Source organism: Trichoderma asperellum, chromosome 2 (genome assembly GCF_020647865.1).
Source record: "Trichoderma asperellum chromosome 2, complete sequence".
Lineage (NCBI taxonomy): Eukaryota > Fungi > Ascomycota > Sordariomycetes > Hypocreales > Hypocreaceae > Trichoderma > Trichoderma asperellum.
This window is the reverse complement of record NC_089416.1, coordinates 5,027,294-5,050,275: the sequence shown is the minus strand read 5'-3', so window position 1 is coordinate 5,050,275 and position 22,982 is coordinate 5,027,294. Positions and strand designations below refer to the sequence as shown.

Sequence of the window (22,982 nt, the reverse complement as noted above, 5' to 3'; positions counted from 1 at the left end):
GGCTCGAAGTCGGCAAAATTATGCTCTTTTTAACAGTTAAAAATTACACAGGCTCTCTAAAATAGAAATCCTGTGAAGAAGGCTGGGCGTGGATGAAAAAGTAAACGACTGTATGTGTTAAGACCTAAAGATGGCTCGAGAGCAATGCACGTGGCGGTGGTGAGATGCCTGAGATTTGTCAAGTTTGGGAGGAGCAATACAGGTCGTAGATGCTGTTTTTAAAGAGAGAGAAAAACGAACGAGAGCCTGGCTTGTTTCCAGACAAAGTGGTGAACGAGTGGTTCATCGGCAGCACAGAGCCAACAATGTAAGAGGAGAATCGGCAACAGATGATCGACATCCTGAACGATCAGAGCGCTCAATCTCATTTTTTTGTATCTCTCGTGGCCCATCGGCCGCACAAAGGCCCGCTCGCCAAGTCAGAACCAGTGCGGCACCAGAAGCTGGCTGGGATCTGCCCGTGCGGGCGAGCGAATGGATGGATTCAGAATGGCCTCATGCATGGACTTGGGCTTTGGGCCTTGTCTTGACTCGGGAGGTGCTTTGTGGTTGGGGCGGTCCCGTGGAAACACAGCCCGCACAAGGCCTGCAGCTTACCACCTCGTATGCAGCTTGCTGGCAAGTTCAGTGCCGATCTAAAAAAGGAAAAAAAAGAAAAATTCTAAGACAAAGGCAGTGAGGGGGAATAGGTGAGCATGGGGGTTGCTTGCTCAATGCCAATCGATCGGACCGACAGGGTTGCAATTCAGCTGGGACATGGCACAAGAACGGTGGGAGTTGGAAAATGCTACCACTACGAAGCAGGCCTGCTGCTGCTTAGGTTCAGACGTTGAAATGATCCAAGGGTTGGCCAGAACAGCCTCACCGGCCTTGTGTCTCCCTCAAGACACAGGAGAGACAAGAGAGACATGGCCACGCCATCACGAGAGGACAAGAAGGAAGACGAGGACGGAGAGGAAGCTAGAATATTCCATCAGATGTCACACTGAGATTTACATGTACGATGGGAGCTGCATAGCGGCATAATAGGCACCTAACTAATATGCACTTGCTAAAGTGACACCTGCAAGCTTCAACTCAAGGGGGCATTGAATCTGGCTTGGCTTTTCTTTCCTTTTTCTTCTCCTCTGGCACTTTGCAGGGTCTTGCGAGGTGCCAATTCGGAGACTTTTCGTGCAGGAAGCTAAGCTAAGCAGAAGAGATTTCTGTGCCGTGCGCCATCGTACTATAAGTGCCAAGAGCTGTTGACAGTACAGACCAGACCAACTCAGAACAAGGCAGTGGTTGACTGACGATATTTTTTTAGGTGCAGAAGCCCTGCTCTGTGGCGGCAGGATTCACGGCGGCTTGGCCCCATCTGGAGCTCTCTGCTGTGCCCAATTGCTCAACGGTTCAACCGCAGGTGTGCTGTCCAACAACTGCGCTGCAGGTGTCCCAAATAGGCCATCTGGTGGCGTCTTGCTTGGGCCATGCAGGCAACGTATGATGGGCAAGAAAAAGAAGCGGGCATTGTCAGGCGGCTATTCCTCTTGATCAGGCTATTACCAGTGCTAGGTATAGGTATCTATTGTTGTGCATGTCAACATGTGTACAGACATGTGCTCGTTTCGGCGCGCAATGGGTTGCCACGAGCCGTAGATGGTTATGATCCGCAATCGATTCGCTGCACGGAGCATGGCCACAGGGTTTTCACGTTCCCAGTTGCAGTGCACACTGCGCCAATCAAGGCAAATCCATCTCCAGCATAGCCCCTGTCTGCACGGCGCGGCCCCGGATTTGCAACAGAGTAGAGAGCATGGCAAAGTGGGTGGCGGGGACAGTCTGTTCTCCAGCAGCCTGGTGGTGATCTGGGATGGATAGGTTCACACACAGCCTTTGTTGGCCTTAGCATGGCGATCTCTTTGCCAATACACGAAGACGAGTGCCTGTTAATATGGCAAACTCGGCCTCGGTGCCGCCCCGGCGCTGCAAGATGAGGTAATAATGCCGTTCTCTTGTACAAAACCTGCCCCAAACGCACAGAAACTGGCCCAAGGAACGAGATCCTCTTGGCCCAAATCCGAATCCCGCAGCGCACACGCACAGTAGCCTTGGCTCCGGATACTTACTGTCGGCGCTCCACTCCAGCGTGCTAAACATCCAAGCATCGTCATAACAGAGCCAGTCTGGCGGATAAAATCTCTGTCTAGTCAACCGCTGCTCGGGCGATTCGTTACCGGGCTTTTCAGCGACTCCGGGCGCGTGCCTTTTGGCGGCTCCACCAAGCTCGAATTCTGGAGTTTAGGGCGCGCGCGCAATAGCAGCCGGAGCCATCTTAGGCTCGTTGTTGGTGCTGGTCCAGTTCCAATTTTTAAGTGCAAAAAACAGCCCGATCTGCTGCAGCAGTGTGTGCGGAATGGAATCAAGAAGCCCAAGAAGGAGAAACGGATGAGAGCACAGAGCAGCCTTTGCGTGTGAGAGCTGAGCTGTGAGGCAGTGCAGCCACCGCAACACAGCCAAATAGCCAAGCTTTGCTGATCATGAGGATGAAAAGCCAATAAAGACACTAAAAATCCAGGCACTGCACACAGTGCGTACCGGGCGCGGCACCGTATTTCATGTTCCGCCGGCAAGGCACCGCCGAAAGGATCAACGGATCAATCAGACTTGCGCAGATCTGATGTCTTTGCTCAGCGAAAATGCTGTTGCTGGCATTTCAGCGCAGCCAAAGAGGCGTCATGGAGCACCACGACTGGCCGCCGTCGATGCTGCTAACAGCGCTGCTAGTATCAAGTTGGCAAGCTGCCGTTTTTCGCCTCGTTCCATCTCCATCAGGTACCTCGTAGTCAGTGCATGCTCATGCTCATGCTCCATTGTATCCATCCGGAACCCATTTTCAATGCGCCAGGCCCTTGAGATCCCACCCCCTCAAACTCTGCCGCTGATCCGTTCGCGACTCGTCTGACATCTGGCCATCGTCGCTCTTCTTAAAGGCCTTGAAGCGCCCACCCCCTGTGCTGTGCCCCTTCCTTGGCCTTTTCGACCTGTAGCTTTTCTTTCCTCAACGAGCTTAATCGGACCTTTCCACTTATATACAAGAAGGGCTTCCGTCCCCTCACTCAATTGCATCACTCAACCGCTACTTATTCTACAAGAATCATTCTTCTCGACAGTCTGCGCATTCTTCACATCACTATTATCGAGCCGGATACCATCGCACTTGGCTGCTTCTTACTCTAATCAACTCCGGCCAATATCACACCACCATGCCGATCCGAAATCCCTTCACTCGCCGCCCCGGAGCTGTCGTCCCGGCCGATGACGGTGTCTACGCCGACAAGGAGCACAACTACCCCGGATTTGAGCGAGTCGACATCGTGGGCTCCAAGGCGTCGTCGGTTTTGAGCATCCGCAGCGCCAGAAGCCAAGACACCGGCGAGTATAAGATGAGCGGTAAGTGGCCGCAGTCGCTCTCGCTTGCAACCTTCCCCTCTGGGCCATGCAGCGGCAGAGCGTCACACGACTCTCGGTGGGCTGTAACTGACATGCTCTTTGCACGTTTAGTCGTCAATGACAGCGGCGTATATCTCCCTGTAAGTTGTGCATCCCTGGCACTTGGTTGCATCTACTGTGCAGACTGCTAATTGTGTTTATGCGAGCAGCCCTCGCCTGCGGAGGAGAAGAGCCAGTGGCCGCGCAGACACCTCTCATCGCGCGAGTCCTCAGACAGCTCGGGCGAGATTGAGCAGTTTTCTATTTCGCGAGAGTCGTTTGACTCGTACCGACGATCATTTGTACGTTGTTGTCGCTTTAGCCTTTCTGCCACACAGATTCATATTTCCCGGCTACAACATCAACCCCGCACATGAAGCACTGGAGACTGACTTGCGGGCTTCAATTATAGGATATCTCGGCACGCTCTCCCATCACCGCATACGACATTCCCACCCGCCAAAGTCTCGATTCGGCACGTTTCTCTAGAATGCCTAGATCGGCATTTAACCGTAACTTGGAACAACTGCCCACGGCCGACGAAGGTTTTGAGGATGTCGGGCTCGAAGACCAGAAGCAGCAGCCTCGCAAGCGCGGCTTCTTCTCCAAATTGACCGAGACCCAAGAGAAGGACTCGTCTCCAGCCCCCTCGGGAGTCTCCAGGTTCCTCATTCCTGGTCGAAAGAGGGCTCAGAGCGGCCAAGGATCCGAGCTAAGCCCCATGGAACATTCGACTGTGTCAACGAAAGACTGAGAGGCGTCTCGGCAAATAACTCGGCAACTCGAAATAATTTACTATACATGAAACTTTATCAAGCATCAACGATTTTTTTCTTGGACTACGGATATGTTTTATTTTGCGACAATGGCGTTTGGGATGGACTGTTGGCAGTGGATATATTCATTGCTGCCATATACCTTGCACGATGCATTTGCATCTGTTGGCTTTGCCTGCGAAACACGAAATTTAAGCTTGGCAGAAATGAAAGACTATGACGGCCTGGGAGCATTAATGGAAGGGAAACAAGACGACTTAATGATTAATAATAACTTATGTCGGCGATTACATATCGGATCGCTAATACAGCACATATTTATGTTTGCCCATTTTCTATCGTCATCATGTTCATGACTATTGTGTGGTGACAGAGTTTGTTTTGGATAAGCCCAGTGAACATTCTTTGAAGGGAGAATAACAATGATTAGAGGAATCATGACAACTGGTGATGCAAGGCTGTGACGGTGCATTATTTTTCCTTTTCCTTTTTCCATATCTCATCCCGGCTAATTTGTTGATGCGCTTCTGAGAGTTTTACGAATATTCATTACCTACGCTTAAATCAAAGGTATCCGCTCTTTTTTCTTCTCCTCTCAAGAGAGAGTCAACTATGCCACCGATCCCGGAAGGGGTAAGTCGGAGCGATTCTGTCTGTACAGGACGGAAATTAACGGCATACTCTTTGAACGAACTGCTGGATGCTCGATATAGTATCCAAAAGCACAAGAAAGAGATGAGAATCGACAACAAGGCGTAAGGTGGCACTCAGCCGCTCCCCGGTTTAGCGTATGGGTGGAGCGAGACCACCCTTATCGTGATACCTACCTTGGATGTATATTGCGCCTTGTATTGACAAGTTTTACGGAGCCAGTACATAATTACATGATTATCCGGACCCAGAGTGGCTCGTGGCTATCTAAGCGGTTTTGAGTTTGCTGGACATGATACGACAGCTTTAAACGTGATGTAACTCGGAATGGGTAATAGTGGGTATGTGAGGCCCGTTGAGTAATAGCGACAACGGCAGCGAGACGGCCTATGAGCGGGGCAGTATTGCGACTTGCGAATTAGCACGACATATATAAAAGGGCACGGCGAGAACTTAAAGATGGGCGTCGCACGGGGACGAGTATACGTACTATACGCTGATAAGTATCAGGTATAGACACAAACAACGATACACAAATTACCAGTAGACACCATGGGGAACGCCTCGGACGAATACGTGCCAGACATTGCGGCGCTGTCGCTTGCATCCAGAGCGGTGCATGCCGATGCTCGCATTGATGGCCATCCAGCCATTGCGCCTGGGCTGCACACCAGCACGACCTTTCGGTATCCCAATGACCCGGAGAGGCTCAAGCCCATCTCAGAGGTCGATGTAAGTGCCGGGCAACTTTGGTGTGCGAGAGCATGTGGAAGAAGCTTCTCCGGGTGACTGACACAAGAGACTCAATCTCGCTAGACCACCAAGCCGCTCGACTTCCACGTCTACTCGCGCCACACGAGTCCCAACATGGCTCGCTTCGAAGCCCTCCTCACATCCATCATTGGCCAGCAGGCCATTGTGTATGGGTCTGGCCTGGCTGCGTTCCATGCCATGATCACCCATCTGAACCCCAAGAAGGTGGCCATTGGAGACGGCTATCACGGCTGCCACGGCATCTTGAAGATCTTTGAGCGACTGACCGGCCTGAAGAAGCTGCCGCTGGACTGCGACCTCTCGGAGCTGGGACCCGGAGACATCATCCATGTCGAGACGCCGCTGAACCCCACAGGCGAGGCGCGCGACCTGAAGTATTATGCCGACAGAGCACACTCTGTGGGCGCATATCTAACCGTAGACGCTACCTTTGCGCCGCCGCCGCTGCTGGATCCCTTTGCCTGGGGAGCAGACCTTGTGATGCACAGCGGCACAAAGTACTTTGGCGGCCACTCCGACCTGCTCTGCGGCGTCCTCGCCGCCAACCCCAAGCACAAGACGTGGGTCAGCGACCTGCTCGCCGACCGTCTCGTGCTGGGCTCCGTCATCGGCAGCCTCGAGGGCTGGCTCGGCATGCGCTCCCTGCGGACCCTCGAGCTGCGCGTCAACCGCCAGAGCACCACGGCCGCGGCGCTGGTCGCATGGCTCGCGGAGCAGGCCAAGGACCCGGCCACGGCGGCGGGCAAGACGATTGCGCGGATCCAGCACGCGAGCCTGCAGCCCGAGGCGGCGCAGGAAGGCAGCTGGCTGCGGCAGCAGATGCCCAACGGCTACGGGCCGGTGTTTGCCATTACGCTGAAGAACAAGGAGATGGCGAGGAGGTTCCCCGGCAAGCTGGGCTTGTTCCAGCACGCGACGAGCCTGGGAGGCGTGGAGAGCTTGATTGAGTGGCGGGCAATGACGGATGCCACGGTTGACCAGAGTTTGTTGAGGCTGAGTGTTGGCGTGGAGAGCTTGGAGGATTTGAAGGCGGATTTGCAGCACGGATTTGAGGCCTTGGTAAAGGAAGGGCTGTAGAGCATTGTATTTGTTTATGTGAGATGTTGAGAGATTGTGATATCCTATTACTATTGGTTTGTGAGAATGAGAGTTGGATTAAGGGGGGGATCTTCCGATCTACTTTACATCCATCCCTAGCTCTTGTATAAGACAAAGAGGGCATTAAGTTCACGGCAGCTTGAAAAGAAAAGCTGGGATAACAATCCATTTTGATGCAGTTACAAAAAGAATAGAATAAATTTTAAAAATCAAGCGCGAAAAAAAAGAACCTCAGCTACTTCGTGGCACGTGCAATTGCGTTGAATATTCGTGCAGAGTGAATTCTAGGATTTTCAAGATTAACACATCCATTCCATCCCATGTACTTTTAGGGGTCCAAATCCTCCCACCCCCATTTTGGGGCGCCACTACCCCCAGTCGCTAAATCAGATAGCGCTCGTGCTACTTGCCCCTGGCTAACAAAACTTCAAGCCTCATATCTAGTGTTTCTCCCGCCTTAGTGGCGGTCTCGACACAGAAGCAACAACTCTGCACTTTTCGACTTTCCCACCCCAATTCAGTGCCATTGACATACGACAGACCGAGGCTCAAGGGAGAAAAGCGGAAGAAGAAGAAAAAAGAAGAAGAAAAGAGAGGAGGAAAGAGAGAGAGAGAGAGAGAGAGCATGCCAGCAGCAGGCGGCACTACCGTCGTCCCTCGCCGCCGCCGCTGCTAACCTCGAAGAAACGAAAAAAAAAAAAAAAAAACGAGGGCAGCAGAAACACACACACAAAAAAGGAAATGCCACGCCTCAACCTCTTCCGCCTGCCGACCACCGTCCGGCGACGGGTCCGACGAAACCGCCTCACCATGCAGGGCCTCCTCGTGCTGCTCGTGCTGCTGCTCGCCCTGCCGCTCTACTCCATCTACTGCGTCTACAAGCCGCCGCGCTTCCTCATCGGCTACCTGCGCAACAAGTTCCCCGACGTGCTCTTCGAGGTGCCGACGGCCCAGAAAATCATTGCCCTGTCGCTCGACGACGCCCCCTCGGCGCATACCGACGAGATCATGCAGGTGCTGCGGGACAACGACGCGCACGCCACCTTCTTCGTCATCGGGAAGCAGGTCGAGGGGCGGGAGGCCACGCTGCGGAAGCTGGTTGCGCAGGGCCACGAACTGGGCAACCACGCTATGCGCGACGAGCCCTCAAAGAGATTGAGCAACGACGAGCTGGAGAGCCAGGTCAAGCAGGTCAAGGCCATGCTGACGGAGGCGTACGAGGCCGAGGGCAAGATCCTGCCGAATAACTATTTCCGCCCTGGGTCGGGCTTGTTCAACAAGCGGATGAGGGACTTGCTTGGCAATAGAGGGTTCAGGATCGTTTTGGGGAGCATATACCCCCACGATCCGCAGATTCCTTACCCCAACATGAATGCCAAGCATATTCTGAGCATGGCGCATCCTGGAGCCATCATTATATGCCATGACAGAAGAGGCTGGACAGCACCGATGCTGCGAATTGTGCTGCCGGAATTGAAGCGACAGGGATACAAGATTGTCACTATCACGGATCTGGTGACGTCTGTTGAGCCATTGGGCGATCGGCAAGCCATGCAGTTTGGAGAGTTGAAACCTTGATTTTTTTTTTCTGACGACAACATTTCCGGGAAACATTTATTAAACACAAAAAGAGGCGGAGTTACTTTTCATTCATACGCATTGGCTACTTTTTAACCTTTTTTTAATTGCAATGGGCGTGATCCGCATATAACATTTCAGGAGAAAGGGGGGAGGGGAAAGGGAGAAGGTTTTTTTTTTTTTTCTTTTTTTCTAAAAAAAAAAAAAAGAAGAAGAAAAAGAGAGAGCATCATCATACAATCCGGCAGATAAAGGGAAGGGTAAACACTGGAGTTGGGAACTCACGGGAGTCAAACAAGGTGAATGGAAGTGGGAGTCATGATATCAGAGGACTATTTCTAGTGAGCCATCTTCGCGCAAGAGCTGCGAGATGTTATAGCGAGGGGATTTGAGCCTGTTTTTTTCCGGAGACCAAGGTTAGCTTATTATTTGCTTTACACGGCTGCTGGTCATCCAACGACCATGAAGCCTAATATATAAAGGAAGCCTCCCACGGTTTATGGAGGGCTATTTTTTGGGATCATATTAACTCACATGAATTCGAGCGTGCCAGTGACTACACTTCTGTATCCATCAACCAAATCTTTCGACAGGTCGTAGAGAAGATTGTTATTCATGCACTGATCAATCAGCTCCCCGGCCGCCTCGTTGAAAAGCCGCACCGCATCTTGCAGCTTCTGATAAATCTGCGCCATGACTTCATCCAGGGGCGTTTCCGGCCGCAGCAGCGTACAGACGGCATTGATGACACAATCCATGCTAAGCTCCTTCTTCAACGATATCAAATCGTTTAGCAGGCCAAACAACACATTGGCCTGCTTCCGGAGAACTCCAAACTGCGGCGAATCGAGCAGCTCCGGCGGCACGTGTCTCCCCATGGCGAAGGGAACCAGCGCGCAGAGCGTGCCGCCCGCCACGGTCCCCTCCCGGAGATCCATGTACTCCTCAAAGCTAGGCAGGGCGTTGTCAAGACGTAGCCGTTGTTCCATGGCGCAGGCGCGGATGAAGATGCTGATCTCGTCGTACAGACGCTGACGCTGCTCGAGGGGGGCTCTCTCATGGGTGGTGCCATAGCAGTACCGCTGCCCAAAGTTGACGAGCACGGCATTGATGGCATCTACCGCCGCTCCATGCTGGGCTCCTCCATCATCGGGGAGCTGAAGGGCTGTCCGGGCAATTTCCAGCGTCTTGCCGCGCCATTCCTCGGCGCCGGCGAAATCAGCAGCCAAATCACCCTCGTTTGTGTCGACCGTGTCGTCCCAGCAGACGAGCCACACCATGTACAGCACCAGCGCTTCAATCTGGTTCCGGCGCGCGGTCGGGAACAGCAGACAGGTCAAAAGGGCAATGTCGTCGCGCAGACGGCGTTCAATGCTCAGCTGGGGCGCAGCGGCGGCGATTTCAAGGATGGCGGCGCTGGCAAGGGGGACGAGCTCTTGGTAGTGGGCGTTGAGGCTGGGAGAGGGCCATGTGTGGAAGAGAGCTTGGAGGCTGGGGATGCGGAGGGTCTGGCCTTTGAGGGCCGTGATGAGGGCGGCTTGGCCAAAGGTGGAGGGAGGGGTGGGAGATGGCATTGGGCGGGTTTTTGGATGAGTTTTTTTTGGGTGAAAAAAGTTGGGTGTGTATACAAGATGGAAATGAAGATTGATATAAAGGTGAGATGTGAGAGAGGTTGGCGGTGGAGCGCTGGCGCTAAATGGCTGCTGGTACGAGCTTCCGTCTTTCCATGTCAGCTTTGTAGATGGTAGGGGATGTCATGATAAAAGTCTCGATTGGAGAATTAATGAACAAGGGCTCATTAAGTTCGATCAATTGAGTTTATACACGAAGAGATGGTAAAAAGTTGACCTACATATACATATACGGGTAGTTGCCAAAAGCCAATGGTGTAACATCGCCCAAAGTCTAGCCATGTCAATTGGCAGCTGTTAAATCCAACCAAATACACATCATCACAGCATATCATGTGTCATTTCGATACAAACAATTCTACGTTGACCGAATCTTTGCAACACAGCACTTGAATTTAAGGGTATCTACAAAACTCCAGCAACCTCAAGCTCAACTAGCTTCGAAGCTCTTCCCTCCACCGTTGTTTTTTTACGATGCATCATAACTTTTCCCTAACCCCTTCAACATTCCCAATCCGTAAAAATCCCAATCACTCGCAGGAACAAGAAGAAAAAAACAAAAAGCCCTTCATCTTACACAGCTTTTGGCTTCAAAGCATACATCCTCACCGGGAGGAGCGTCATCTGCGGCGTCTCAGGAAATCCCCTCTGCAGCTCCGACTTGACAAGCTGCAGTCCCGCTTCCTCAAAAATCTGTCTAAACTTGGCATCCTCCCTTTTTTTTTTGGCTCTTCGTCAGCTCATAAAGGAAACATCGGACAATTGAATATCAGAGAGAGAGAGAGTGAACCCACCTTGTCACACTGCTATCCAGCTCATCAAAGACATCACGGCCCGATGTGCTCAAATTCTCCTTCAACACAATCATGGCCCCCGGATTCAGCGCAACCTGGCATCTTCTCAGGTACTCCACCAGCTGCGAATCCGTCAAGTGGCCCACGCACCACTGCGTCCAGATAAGATCGTACTTGAGCCCCTCGACAGGCTCCCAGTCCTGCAAACCATGATTGTAGACGTTACGAACGCCCTCTTTGCCTTGCAGCCCGGCGGTGAATTTGGCCACGGGCTCAATGACATCGACCTCGTCGGCTAATGGGATCAGCAGCCCTTCGGTAACCCTTCCGATTCTGCATACAAGGAAGAGAGTCAGTCATCAAAGATCAGCACTCGTTAATCATCAGTGCTCAGGGCTTGCAATATCCCCAGCCAGATGGATGCTACTAACCCGGCACCACCCTCCAAAGCCGTGGCCAACTTCTGCCGCCCTTGCTTTGCTCCAACGCCCAGCTTGGCCAGAAACGTCCGTGAGCCTTGGAGATCGCTCTTTAAGATACCAGAGAAGCCCTTGACGGATGGAATGCCTCCAAGCATGCCGTCGATATCAGCGCTAACACCCTCCCAGTAATTGAGCCCGTCCTCCTTGCTGATGAAGGAATCGGGGGCATTATCTGAACCCGCCATGACGATGTCTTTCTTCTTCTTCTTGCCTCAATATGAGGTTTATAGTAATAAGTAGTGAAATCTGGTAATACTTCAGCTCATATGCTTACCGGTAAACGAAAACGCTACCCCATGTCGAGTGGTAAAGAAGAATAAAAAAAATGGAAAAGTGCCAAGGTGGTCTTACCCGCTATACAAATGGAACATGAAACAGGAAAAGTCTCCCAGTCATGAGAGTATATAGAGACTCGATCTTGTTCAATTTTTCAACAGCAATACGAGCTCCATTCAGCTTGAATAGCAGGTATCGCTCAGAACATTTCTCAACAAGTGGGTGCCGCCAATTGCCCCACGTGATTACATACGCAAGTTGACATGACGGCAGCGAACAGAGAAAGAGCAGCGTCTGTATAATAACCTTTTCTTTTACTTGATGGTGAATCACGGTAGCATTTCTAGTAGTTGAATGACTTGGAACAGCAATCACACCAATTTGCATGTTCAAGTCTTGAGTAATCTCAATAGACAGCAGGTACATGACAACTCTTCCATGTAATCTGTCCATGCACAGAACAGCTCATCATGCCAAACAGGTGGCCCTAGCTTCATCAACCACATGTTCACGCTTCCTATGTATACAGCAATTTCAGAACCCTGCCAGTCTCCCAGCCCATGCCTCAAATCCAATCTCTTTTTCATAGAGCCGTTCCGTGAACCCGATTCCATCAATTTCAGCGCAGTACAAGCATTCGAACCACTCACGGCAAGCGGGCAACCAACACCCTGGCCTTGAAACAATCAGCCGCAGTCCATCGCGTGATTGGCCAAAGTATCCGTGGGGCGCAGTTGAAACATTCGCAGGGATCGTCAATCTCCCGCTTACCGGCGCCCATCCGCTCTTTGTGGGATCTTACAGCTGATGTGCCCAGAGAGACAGACGATCGTTGGGGCCATCTGACAGAATGCATATCCTGCCCAATGCGGCAGTCGCGTTATTTCATTGTAATATCTGATGATGATGGTCATATGTCTAAGCAAGCTCAAGTACAAAATTCTGTGAATACATCAATCAATCACTGAGTTGTGAGGCAGGGGGAGTACATGGTAAGGAAATGAAATTTCATCAAAACATAATATGTGCAGTGGCTTGTGACTGATGTAGTATTCACATCATAAATAGTGAAAAATAAAAGAAATTATATAAAAAGACGCCTCAGTTAAGAAGCATTTCCCATCCGTTATTTAACGCCACCTCTTCTCCTGTTTCAGGTATAGCAAACAGCCAATCCAAGTACCTAGTAATGTTAATGTTCTAGACCCCACATCGTTCCCATCCATGTCAACAAAATAAGAAAGTAAGAAGAAAAATGGTGAAGAAGAAGAAGTAGAATGGTGATGGTAGTCGTCACGGCTGGAGCGCTTTTGCCCATAGCAGTACAGAGTATATATCCAAACAATTTCGGTATGTACAGTGACATGGCAGCTCTTTTTTTTTCGTGTTTTTGTTTTTTCTTTGGTTCTTTCGTAATTTGTGTAGGGTTAAATCCAGAGTGGTGCCGCAGCTTTGGGAGCCGGGTGACTAGACTCGGAGAAGAAGATGGATGACAGGCTTTGAACCATGCTGAGATAGTCGTCGGGACGCAGCTTGACGAGGCCCTTGGAGCGGATATATTCCACGTCCTCCTCCATTTGCTCCCGTTGGCTTCTGGAGCTAAATTCCTCCGCTAGCTCCGTCACTTGCGCCAGCTCTGCTCCAAAAGGATTTGAATCCTTGGCGACGTGGTGCCTCGCTGCATTAGAAGGTTGCACAGACGAGGCTGCAGGAGCTGCATGAGCTGCAGAAACCGTAGTGGCCGCGGAGGCCAGAGGAAAAGCAGGAGCTAGAGGCTGTTTCGCAAGGCGGCTCGAGATGGATGAATTATGCGCCGAAGAGTGCATTGACGAATGTGCTGAAGAGGGTGCCGAAGAGTTGGTTGATACAGACGGAGAACGGGAAGAGAAGGCCTGAAGACTCCTGGACGCAGCGGACAATTCCGAGTCTCTAGAGATGCGCGTGATGGATCGTGACCTGGCGACGGCATCGACCGAGTTCTTCTTGGTGTGAGTGGGAGAGCGCTGGGGAATCATTGGAGCGGGAGTTGGCTCAGGCTCAGCCGGGGCTGGGACGACGGGTTTCGCATTTGCGGGCTTGAAGTATCCCGAGAGGTGATTCGGCTTGGGAGAAGGCGAGCGCTCTCCCTGGGCAATGTCCGGGCTGGTTGGCGGGGTCGACTCGGTGGTTTCGACGCTGTCGGAATCGGTTAGAGATTTCGAAGAGTTGGTGCGTCCAGGTACTCGAGGCAGATCAGGCGCGTTGTAAGAGAGCATGTTGGTTGTGTGAACAAGCTGGACAGGAGCCGAGATCTTGTGGCGAAGAGTGTGCGAGCGCTGGGGACTTTTGCCGTCGGCATCAGAGCCGATCTTGAGCTTGCGCGTAGTGAAAGCCCGTGATAGCGACATTGTGGCAGTGGTTGCTAGGTTGAAGAAATGTGCTGTTGACGTTGGGAGGGACAAGCAGATTCAAATAAGAACAAGAACAAGAGTGAGATGGTATCACGCTGTATGACTCTTGTGGCCACCGCAGGCGAATGAGGCAGCCGCTCGAGTGGTGAAGAATGAGGTGAGCGATGATGAGAAGTCTACAGCCCGATATGGCAGTTGACTATGACGCCGTGTGACCAGCGCTCACTATTTCAGAGAGCTGGGCCGATGATGTATGCAAACGGCTGGGAACGTTGCACAGGGGCCTTGTGCGGGTGCTGTGCCTGTGGTGGAGCTGCGGCGTCGATGTGAATCCAAGCTCAAGTCGGAAGGTGACTTTTGGGAATTCACGACAGCTGATCTGCGCTTGTGTGGATGAAGATGGATGCCGGAGGGGCAGAAAAAGAAGTAAGAGAATAAGAAAAAGAAAAAGAGAGAGAGGCGGAAAGAAAGAGAGCAACTGTGGTTCACGCCAGGTGACTGTTGGAGATTGAGATTGCGTGGTATGTGGTTATGTGTGTTGGCTGCAAGAGTACATGTACTTGGCGCACAGAGTTTGTGGCTGTCGGATTCGACTCTTGTCGCGACGGCTTGTGACAGTTTTCTGTCGTCACACGTGTGTTCAAAGAAAGGCGGAGTCCAGTCCTGTTTCGTTGCTGTGTCTTGGACGCAAGCGAAGATTGTCTCGGGCGACACCAGCGAAACTAAGAGAGAGAAAAGTGAGAGAGGGAGGAATGAGAGAAGAAAACAAGCCTGTTGGACGAGGCTGCGGGAATCAAACGGTCAACGTTTATGATGTTCAAAGTGCGAGGAATCAAAATGCCGAGTTGTTTTAACTGATGTGTCGCAGAGCTAGTAACGGCAGATGTGCCTTGATTCTCTGGGAGAAAAGGAGAGTGAAACAGAACAGCGCAGAGGCGTAAATGCCGAGATGCGTGCTCGAAAAAAAAAAGTATATAGGGATATATACAGGAGAGAAGTGAATAGCCGCGGCCAAGTGTCTGGAAGACAGCCTTCACGCAACGCAGCCCTTCTTCAGCAGGAACCGAGAGAAGAGAAGGAGAAGAGGCGAAGCGGGAGAGCAGTCGCGCACGCGGGATTGGAAGAAGAAGGGGAAGAAACAAAAAAAAAATAGAGACGGATAGACTAAGTTACAGTGGGATGGAGCAACGAAATCGCCATCGCGAGCCAGGCGGCGTGGCATTTCCCGCATGATCCCTGGCCCCAAATCGTGCTTGGCTCCCATGTTCCCATGCTCATGCCCCCATCGCAGCGCCCCCGGCCTCATTGGCCAGCTGCAGCCAGCTCGGCCCCCGGTGCCAAATGCGCGCCCCCATCAGGCTGTTTGGGGCAGATGGAGGCTTCAGGCCCCTGGACTAGGCTCCGGGGCCAAGCCTGTTTGGGCGGGTGCAGAATGAAGGATGGTGCCGTGAAGCGCCATTGCAGCCAATAGTGAGGGAGGCCGTCCACTAGAGCCGGGGCCTTTTAGCTGCCTAGCGAGCTGCTAATTTTTGGCGTTTCTCCTCTCTTCTGCTGCCAGTCTCATTTTCTTTGCTGTTGGCCGCAGGCCATTTTCTATTGTTGACTTGATATGCTGACTGCTCTGTGCGTTTTTGACAGTTGCCAAGCTGCTGTGTAGGTGTTTGCGTGCGGGGTACTTGATTGCCTGTATGGAGGAAATACCGATAGTAGTCACAATCACAAACTGCTGTTGGCATCTCGCCTCAAATGCAGTCAAACGTGGCATTAGATGACGGGATGCACAGCATGTTTTTACATGCAAGCTTTGATGAAGCATCCATTGTCAGGCCGGCGCCACCTCTGCTCACTGCAGCCACTGTAAAACAGCCCTAAACTGCAGCTGTGCATCCATGTTGGCCCAACTTGTATAAAGTACTTGGACCTCGAGGTAGGATTGACGCCGCTACGAAGGTTTGGATGCTTGTACTGTGCGGCACTGGCCGTGGCCACCCAACAAATTTCTCCGATTAGTGCCTGCTCTTGCTATTGCTCGCCATTGTCCCACGACTCGAGAGCTCCAATGGGGGCGGAAATAAAATTTTCTCAAAATCTCGCATTGCGTGTTTGCTCTGCTGCTTCTCTGCTAGCACTGCTCCATAGACCTGCATGTACTCTGTACCGGCCTTCTGTGCATGCAGCGCCAGCAGTACCTGCGTCTGCTGTTCAAAACCACAATCAATGCCTTGCAGCACAGCTGGCCACGTTAGAAACCAGGTTTGCAAAGCCAGCCAATCGCAACCCCCGGCGACAAGACAGGCCGATCTTGCAAACCTGTGCCAAAAACTGGAGAGCCCGGGCCGCCTGATTGGACCGGTCCCCTTGTACCGCCATGTTTCAGGGCCCTTTTTTTAGCAGCACGGCACCGCAGCGCATGTCTTCTCAGAAGCAAAACCCCTGCCAGGGACAGAGATCGCGAAACATGCTTATGCAGCGCTCAATAGAGGAAGCGAGAGAAGCGCACATGTCCAAAGGGCGTTGGGCGCTGATCTTTCCTCTTGGGCCCCGTTTTACCCGACACTACCGGGGAAGGGATGAAAGTGCGCCGATGATGCGCGGTGCTGTGCTTACAGCAGGCTTCTTCTGCCGGTTGATGTTACAAATGTACTCGGTACTTTTTTTGCACTTTATCCATAACGCAAACGCCATCTCAGGCACAATTGCTCCGCCCAAGGAGGAGCAGGAAAGGGGGATACAACCAAAGAGAAAAAAGGAAAAAAAAAAAAAAGAAGAAAAAAATCTTCAAAATGACCCATACTCTAGTTCTCATCGCACCGACGCCAACGGTCGATCAGCCACAGGAACAGCAGCAAACTAGCCGACGCCACTGGTCCAGGCACAAACTCAATGGCCTCCCCCCTCCCGATTGTGTTGAAAAATGGGCCTTTCCGACGAGACCAAAGGACGCTCCATACAGTACGGGTTCTTGCTGATACAGAAATAGAGATAAAAATAGAAGAAGAGAAAAAAAAAAGAACGTAGCGAAGCCACATGCCGCATACGCGTGCGTGTCATGGCTCGGCACAAGTGCCGGTGTCGTAGCCAGGGCCTCTACCCAGGCAATTGGCTTCACAGGGAGGTTGAAGCATTATGTTCTAGTTGTTTCAGCTGCCAGGCTTAGACCCCCATGATGTTTGAAATGCCGTTAGGCTTTGAGATAGAGTACAAGGGAGTGACGACGATGTTATTATTCCATCTCGATTTTTTAGCTGTCACTGTAGATGACATGAGTTGGACTCTTACTCAAAGTAGATGGGTTACCACATATTTCGCAATACCAGAGTCTTCTTCCTGGCTCCGACAAGTCTATTCAAGTCCCAAATGCCTATAAAATCCCTCTATTCACATCATATAGCAAACAGCATTGATCGTTCCAAGACGGCATCAATGGTTACACTACTAAAAACAACGCCACGTTCCAGATATACAGAATCTCACCAACATCCCGGGGGCTGCATTAAGCGTCTTGGTTAATCCTCATCCATGGAGTCGCCGCCCTCCTCATTATTCTCTCCTTCTCCCTCATCCTCGCTCGAGCTGCTCTCGTCATTCATGACGCCGACTAGTCGATCTTCACTGACGCCCTCCTTCAAAGCAGGGACGCGCTGTCCAAAAGCACTTCGGACACCGGGGTTGGTGCTGGTATCCCAGACATGCATGCTGCCGGAGCTGCCCGCCACTGCCAGTCGGAAAGCGACCTCGGGATCGGGAGCAAAAGAGGTAGCAAACACCTTGCCCACATCGAGGTTACGAGAGACCACCAGTGAAGGGCCCGTAGCCTGAATGTTCCACAGCTTAACCGTCTTGTCGGTCGATCCGGTGGCCATGAATCCGGGAATGACGCTGTTGATGTCAAATGACGACACAGATTCGTCGTGTGCCTGCAGGGTCCAAACCGCCTTGGTTGCTTCCGGGGTTGATGGGGCATTGCGAATATCGTGATAGTGAATGACACCGTTTTCTGTCGAGACATAAAAGTAGTTCTGGTCGTGCGGGTCCCATCGGATGTTCTCGACATCGCTCTCGACACCCCATCGAGGGACCTTTGCGTCTGGGGCTCTCATATCGGCGGCCACAACGGTCCGGTCATAACTTCCACTGAGTAGCACAGTAGGCTCGGCGGTGTGCCAGGCGAGTGAGCACACTTTGTCGGTGTGGTACGAATATGACTTGGCACACTTGGTTGTGTTGAGATCCCAGAGTTTGATAGTCTTGTCTGCGGAGGCGGAAGCCAACAGATTTCGGTGCTGGCGGTTGGCGGCGAGAGACAGGACGGCATCCACGTGGTACTCGTCATTTGCCTTGGCCTTCTTCTTCTTTTTCTTCTTCTTCTCGCCAGACTCGGGGTTTGCGCCCTGGCCGAGGATGGCATTTGGATACATGCAATCGACCGTGTCAAGGTCCCAAATCTCAATATCCGGGTCCATGGTGCCAACGGCGACAAAGTTGCCCTTGCCATCTCTGGGTGCGTTTCCCGAGTTACTGACGGGGATGTCTAGCCACTCTACACAGAGAGGGATTGCCGGCAGCATAATGTCGTGGTGGACGTAGAGGTTGTCGCTTTCATCCTCGTAGACGTAGACCTCCAGATGCGCCAATTCGTCTTCAACCTTTGCAGACAGAATCAGGTTGTCAGTTGCCAGGACCTGGAGATCCTCCCTTTCCTCGTCCTCCTCGTCATCTTGTAATGTGATGTAAGGGTCTTCCTTGTTCGATTCATAATATGCCAGCGATTTGACATTTCCAAACATGCCCATGCTTCCGTTGGCAGCGGGCGCATTGTCGTCGTCATCGTCATCGTCGTAATGTTCTAGGTCGTACTCTTTCAGATCATCATCATCGAACCTGAGTTAAGTTGTCAGCAAAAAAGGGCCGTACTATTTAACCAATGCCCAAGTATACATACTTGGCTGTAGCTTCAGCCTTGTTTTCTTTATCTTCTCCTCCCATTTCCTCGTCGTTGTTTGCATCCCCTTCCTCTGCATCTTCGCCTTCCTCTTGCGCTTCCTTCAAGTCCTCCTCTGCATCGTCAAGCTGCAGCTTGGCCAATGCAGCTATTCTATCGAATTCGGACTCGTCAAGCTTGTAAACTTGGGGGAATTGCGCCGCAAAGCCGCGAGGCACCCACTGGGCAGCAGTTATCATAGAAGACATTTTGCGAATGTCTGGGGTATCTTGAAGTCTTTTGCAGTGTAACTGGGGACTGAATCTCTGCATGAACCTTTTCTAAACTTTTTTGCCCAAAAATTTCCATGGTGGGGTTTATCGATAAGCTTCTTCAGTAGCTCCCCAGCGCATTCGGGGAAACTTCGCCTTAATGATCTAACCATCATTTCGCAAGTCGCGTAGCTACTTGGCGCATCACCGCCTCGCAGCCGTATTTTGCAAGAATCGGCATATTCGAATTATGGTGTCAGAGGCAGAATACGATGGGTTTAATCCCAAAAGGAGGAAGCTCGAGTTCTCCAGATCCAAGGGGAGGTACCAAGATGGATCCCGAAGCTCTACACCGCGCGGCCAGTCTCGATATGCCCCGACGCCTCCTCGAGATTCCAACCAGCCGCAACCAACAGATGAGGATTCTTTAGCGCTGGATCGCGATTGGTACGGTGGCGACGAATTTGGAGGTCATACATTCGGCGATGAGTCCTATAATCCCTTCGCGTCTTATGACCTTTCGGCATGGGAGAGTCAACAACAGGAGTCGGCCAAGGCCGAGAAGATGACCAGCCGATATGACGCCCGACAGGAACAGAGAAGGAGAGAAAACGATGCCTGGGAGACGAACCGTATGCTTGTATCTGGCGTAGCACAGCGACGAGATCTAGCCGCCGACTTTGACGACGAGGAAACGACACGAGTTCATCTACTTGTTCACGATTTACGGCCGCCATTCTTGGACGGAAAGACGATTTTCACCAAACAACTTGAGCCCGTTCCAGCCGTTAGGGACTACCAAAGCGACATGGCTGTCTTCAGTCGGAAGGGGAGCAGGGTAGTCAAAGAATCTCGCCAGCAGAGAGAGCGGCAGAAACAGGCGCATGAAGCAACAAGCATTACCGGCACAGCTCTCGGAAATATCATGGGAGCTAAAGAAGAAGATGGAGATAGCGCTCTGCCAATAGCTGCTGAGGAGGATATGGAAAAAACTGAACGTAAGGGGAACAAATTCAGTGAACACATCAAAAACGCAGAAGGGGCCAGCGATTTCAGCAAGAGCAAGTCATTGCGCGAACAACGAGAATTCCTGCCTGCGTTTGCGGTCCGCGAAGAGCTTCTCCGAGTGATACGTGAAAATCAGGTGATTATTGTCATCGGCGAGACAGGATCGGGGAAAACAACACAGCTCACCCAGTTCCTATATGAGGACGGCTACGGGAAGACTGGAATGATCGGGTGCACACAACCACGTCGTGTCGCTGCCATGAGTGTTGCCAAGCGTGTGGCTGAAGAGATGGAGGTCAAACTGGGAAGCACCGTTGGATACGCAATTCGATTCGAGGACTGTACCAGCAATGACACCGTCATCAAGTACTTGACAGACGGAATTCTCCTTCGTGAGTCGCTCAACGAACCCGATTTGGATAGGTATTCTTGCATCATCATGGATGAAGCGCACGAGCGAGCGCTAAATACGGACATCTTGATGGGACTATTCAAGAAGATATTGCAAAGGCGGCGTGATTTGAAGCTCATTGTCACATCTGCAACAATGAACGCAAAGAAATTTTCCGACTTCTTTGGTGGTGCCCCTGAGTTTACGATCCCAGGACGAACTTTCCCTGTCGATGTCATGTTTCATCGATCTCCCGTCGAGGACTATGTTGATCAGGCAGTTCAGCAGGTGTTGGCTATCCACGTGTCCATGGACGCTGGTGATATTCTCGTTTTCATGACAGGTCAGGAAGATATTGAAATCACTTGCGAGCTGGTACAGAAGCGCTTAGACGCCCTAAACGACCCTCCAAAGTTGAGCATACTACCGATTTACAGCCAAATGCCAGCAGATCTACAAGCCAAGATTTTCGACAGGGCAGCTCCAGGAGTTCGCAAATGCATCGTTGCCACAAACATTGCCGAGACGAGTTTGACTGTGGACGGTATCAAATATGTGGTTGATGCGGGTTACTCGAAAATGAAAGTGTACAATCCGAAGATGGGCATGGACACGCTTCAAATCACACCAATTTCCCAGGCCAATGCAGGTCAGCGTTCCGGTCGTGCCGGTCGTACTGGACCAGGAAAAGCATTTCGACTCTACACAGAAAAGGCATTCAAGGAAGAGCTGTACATTCAGACCATTCCTGAAATCCAGCGGACCAATTTGGCCAATACGGTGCTGATGCTGAAATCGCTCGGTGTCAAAGACTTGCTGGACTTTGACTTTATGGATCCACCTCCGCAGGATACCATTTCCACCTCCATGTTCGATCTATGGGCTCTAGGAGCTCTAGATAACTTGGGAGAATTGACGGAGCTTGGACGCAAGATGAGCGCATTTCCTATGGACCCTTCTTTGGCCAAGCTACTGATTACTGCGGAAGAGTACGGCTGCAGCGAGGAGATGATTACGATTGTGTCCATGCTATCGGTTCCAAACGTGTTTTATAGGCCAAAGGAGCGACAAGACGAGGCCGATGCACAACGAGAGAAATTCTGGGTTCATGAATCTGACCATCTTACCTATCTCCAGGTTTATTCAGCATGGAAAGCCAACGGATTCTCAGATGGATGGTGCATCAAGCATTTTCTTCATTCCAAATCTCTCCGGCGAGCCAAGGAAATCCGGGAACAGCTTCTGGACATTGTAAAGATGCAAAAGATGAACTTGATTAGCTGTGGCATGGACTGGGATATCATTCGCAAGTGTATTTGCTCTGGATATTACCACCAAGCCGCCAAGTATAAGGGGTCTGGCGAGTACACCAACCTGCGAACGAACCTCGGAGTCCAGCTGCATCCTACGAGTGCCTTGTACGCTGGCCATCCGCCAGATTACATTGTATATCACGAACTCATCCTCACATCTAAAGTATACGTCTCGACTGTTACAGCTGTTGATCCCCATTGGTTGGCAGACCTCGGCGGTGTCTTTTACTCCATCAAAGAGAAGGGCTACTCAATTCGAGACAAACGAATCACTGAGACAGAATTCAACCGCAAGATGGAGATTGAAGCAAAGATGGCAGAGGATAAGCGTCTTGATGAAGAGCGTAAACAGGCAGAGGCAGAGCGGTCGCTTAAGAAAAAGGTTGACAATGCAGACGAGAAGAAGATTATCACTCAAGGCGCGGTAAGGAAGCCCGTAATAAAGAGACGAGGGAGAGGATTCTAGACTTTGGAAATAATTGTATAATTCGGTTATTTTGTATATATTTGTTAGGCATGGCGTGGGTTTCAAGGCATGGGTTACTACAAAGCACTTCTTATTTTATCGCCGGACTTCAAAGGTACCATCTCGTTCCACCACATCACGGTCCTCTGTCACAACCTTGTCGACTGTGGCATGGCTTGGGCCTTGGCCAATGGCCTTGAAGAACTTTTGCATGATGTCGTCATCTCCCTGAGCTTCGCCCTCGACCTGCGTAGGAGTGCATGAGCTACGGATGAGCCTTTGGCGAGGAATTCCGTCTTACCGTATCATCAATAGTGTTGCGGCACCACCCAGTTACGCCATACTCATGAGCCTTCTTTCTCGTAAAGTAGCTGCAATCCATTAATATCGGGAGTTAATGTGCGGGATATTGAGTCTCGTATACCGGAAGCCCACGCCTTGGGAAGTTGATGTTAGCGAGGCCAAGTGGGTAGAGGGAGTCTGGCCAGACATTACCTTGGACGAATCCATGAACCTCGAAATATACCTGTAATTCGTATGAGATCATTATATCCAGCATTTAAATTCAGAAAAGATCTTACTCTTTTTACCATGTCAACACAATGAATATGATTTTATATCCTGTACATGATAGAATTGCCTTCATCATTCACTTGACGCTCCAAGTCCGTCACCAGCCTCGGTTAATCG

At 51.3% G+C, this 22,982-nt stretch overlaps 9 protein-coding genes across 9 annotated transcripts; 4 read left to right on the top strand and 5 right to left on the bottom strand.

The window, feature by feature from the left end:
- Nucleotides 1-3,245: 3,245 nt before the first annotated feature.
- On the top strand, nt 3,246-4,225 carry TrAFT101_003967 (uncharacterized protein; the record flags this gene model as incomplete). The annotated part of the gene is made up of 4 exons (XM_066127036.1): nt 3,246-3,432; nt 3,544-3,572; nt 3,642-3,773; nt 3,884-4,225. The coding sequence occupies 4 exons, from the start codon at nt 3,246-3,248 to the stop codon at nt 4,223-4,225; spliced, it is 690 nt and encodes a 229-aa protein (XP_065983144.1).
- A 1,225-nt stretch (nt 4,226-5,450) lies between these two features.
- Nucleotides 5,451-6,749, top strand: TrAFT101_003966 (uncharacterized protein; the record flags this gene model as incomplete). The annotated part of the gene is made up of 2 exons (XM_024907282.2): nt 5,451-5,630; nt 5,715-6,749. 2 exons carry the CDS (start codon nt 5,451-5,453, stop codon nt 6,747-6,749), a joined length of 1,215 nt encoding a protein of 404 aa, XP_024766261.1.
- A 353-nt stretch (nt 6,750-7,102) lies between these two features.
- On the top strand, nt 7,103-8,474 carry TrAFT101_003965 (uncharacterized protein). The gene has a single exon (XM_024898883.2). The coding sequence runs from the start codon at nt 7,512-7,514 to the stop codon at nt 8,346-8,348; it is 837 nt and encodes a 278-aa protein (XP_024766262.2). The 5' UTR covers nt 7,103-7,511; the 3' UTR covers nt 8,349-8,474.
- A 102-nt stretch (nt 8,475-8,576) lies between these two features.
- TrAFT101_003964 (uncharacterized protein) lies at nt 8,577-9,950 on the bottom strand. Its single transcript, XM_024907283.2, has 2 exons — nt 8,883-9,950; nt 8,577-8,742 (listed from the first exon to the last, which is right to left on the bottom strand). Exons 1-2 carry the CDS (start codon nt 9,920-9,922, stop codon nt 8,673-8,675), a joined length of 1,110 nt encoding a protein of 369 aa, XP_024766263.2. The 5' UTR covers nt 9,923-9,950; the 3' UTR covers nt 8,577-8,672.
- Nucleotides 9,951-10,345: 395 nt separating this feature from the next.
- TrAFT101_012013 (uncharacterized protein) lies at nt 10,346-11,695 on the bottom strand. The gene is made up of 4 exons (XM_024898927.2): nt 11,607-11,695; nt 11,205-11,501; nt 10,774-11,106; nt 10,346-10,694 (listed from the first exon to the last, which is right to left on the bottom strand). Exons 2-4 carry the CDS (start codon nt 11,438-11,440, stop codon nt 10,553-10,555), a joined length of 711 nt encoding a protein of 236 aa, XP_024766264.1. The 5' UTR covers nt 11,441-11,501; nt 11,607-11,695; the 3' UTR covers nt 10,346-10,552.
- A 1,263-nt stretch (nt 11,696-12,958) lies between these two features.
- TrAFT101_003963 (uncharacterized protein) lies at nt 12,959-13,918 on the bottom strand (the record flags this gene model as incomplete). The annotated part of the gene is made up of 1 exon (XM_024909264.2): nt 12,959-13,918. One exon carries the CDS (start codon nt 13,916-13,918, stop codon nt 12,959-12,961), a length of 960 nt encoding a protein of 319 aa, XP_024766265.2.
- A 3,318-nt stretch (nt 13,919-17,236) lies between these two features.
- Nucleotides 17,237-19,141, bottom strand: TrAFT101_003962 (uncharacterized protein). Its single transcript, XM_024902237.2, has 2 exons — nt 18,864-19,141; nt 17,237-18,802 (listed from the first exon to the last, which is right to left on the bottom strand). The coding sequence occupies exons 1-2, from the start codon at nt 19,109-19,111 to the stop codon at nt 17,428-17,430; spliced, it is 1,623 nt and encodes a 540-aa protein (XP_024766266.1). The 5' UTR covers nt 19,112-19,141; the 3' UTR covers nt 17,237-17,427.
- A 157-nt stretch (nt 19,142-19,298) lies between these two features.
- Nucleotides 19,299-22,538, top strand: TrAFT101_003961 (uncharacterized protein). The gene has a single exon (XM_066127035.1). It carries the CDS (start codon nt 19,365-19,367, stop codon nt 22,290-22,292), a length of 2,928 nt encoding a protein of 975 aa, XP_065983143.1. The 5' UTR covers nt 19,299-19,364; the 3' UTR covers nt 22,293-22,538.
- On the bottom strand, nt 22,314-22,928 carry TrAFT101_003960 (uncharacterized protein). The gene is made up of 5 exons (XM_024907284.2): nt 22,874-22,928; nt 22,788-22,818; nt 22,717-22,729; nt 22,594-22,663; nt 22,314-22,538 (listed from the first exon to the last, which is right to left on the bottom strand). The coding sequence occupies exons 1-5, from the start codon at nt 22,883-22,885 to the stop codon at nt 22,389-22,391; spliced, it is 276 nt and encodes a 91-aa protein (XP_024766267.1). The 5' UTR covers nt 22,886-22,928; the 3' UTR covers nt 22,314-22,388.
- Nucleotides 22,929-22,982: the final 54 nt, after the last annotated feature.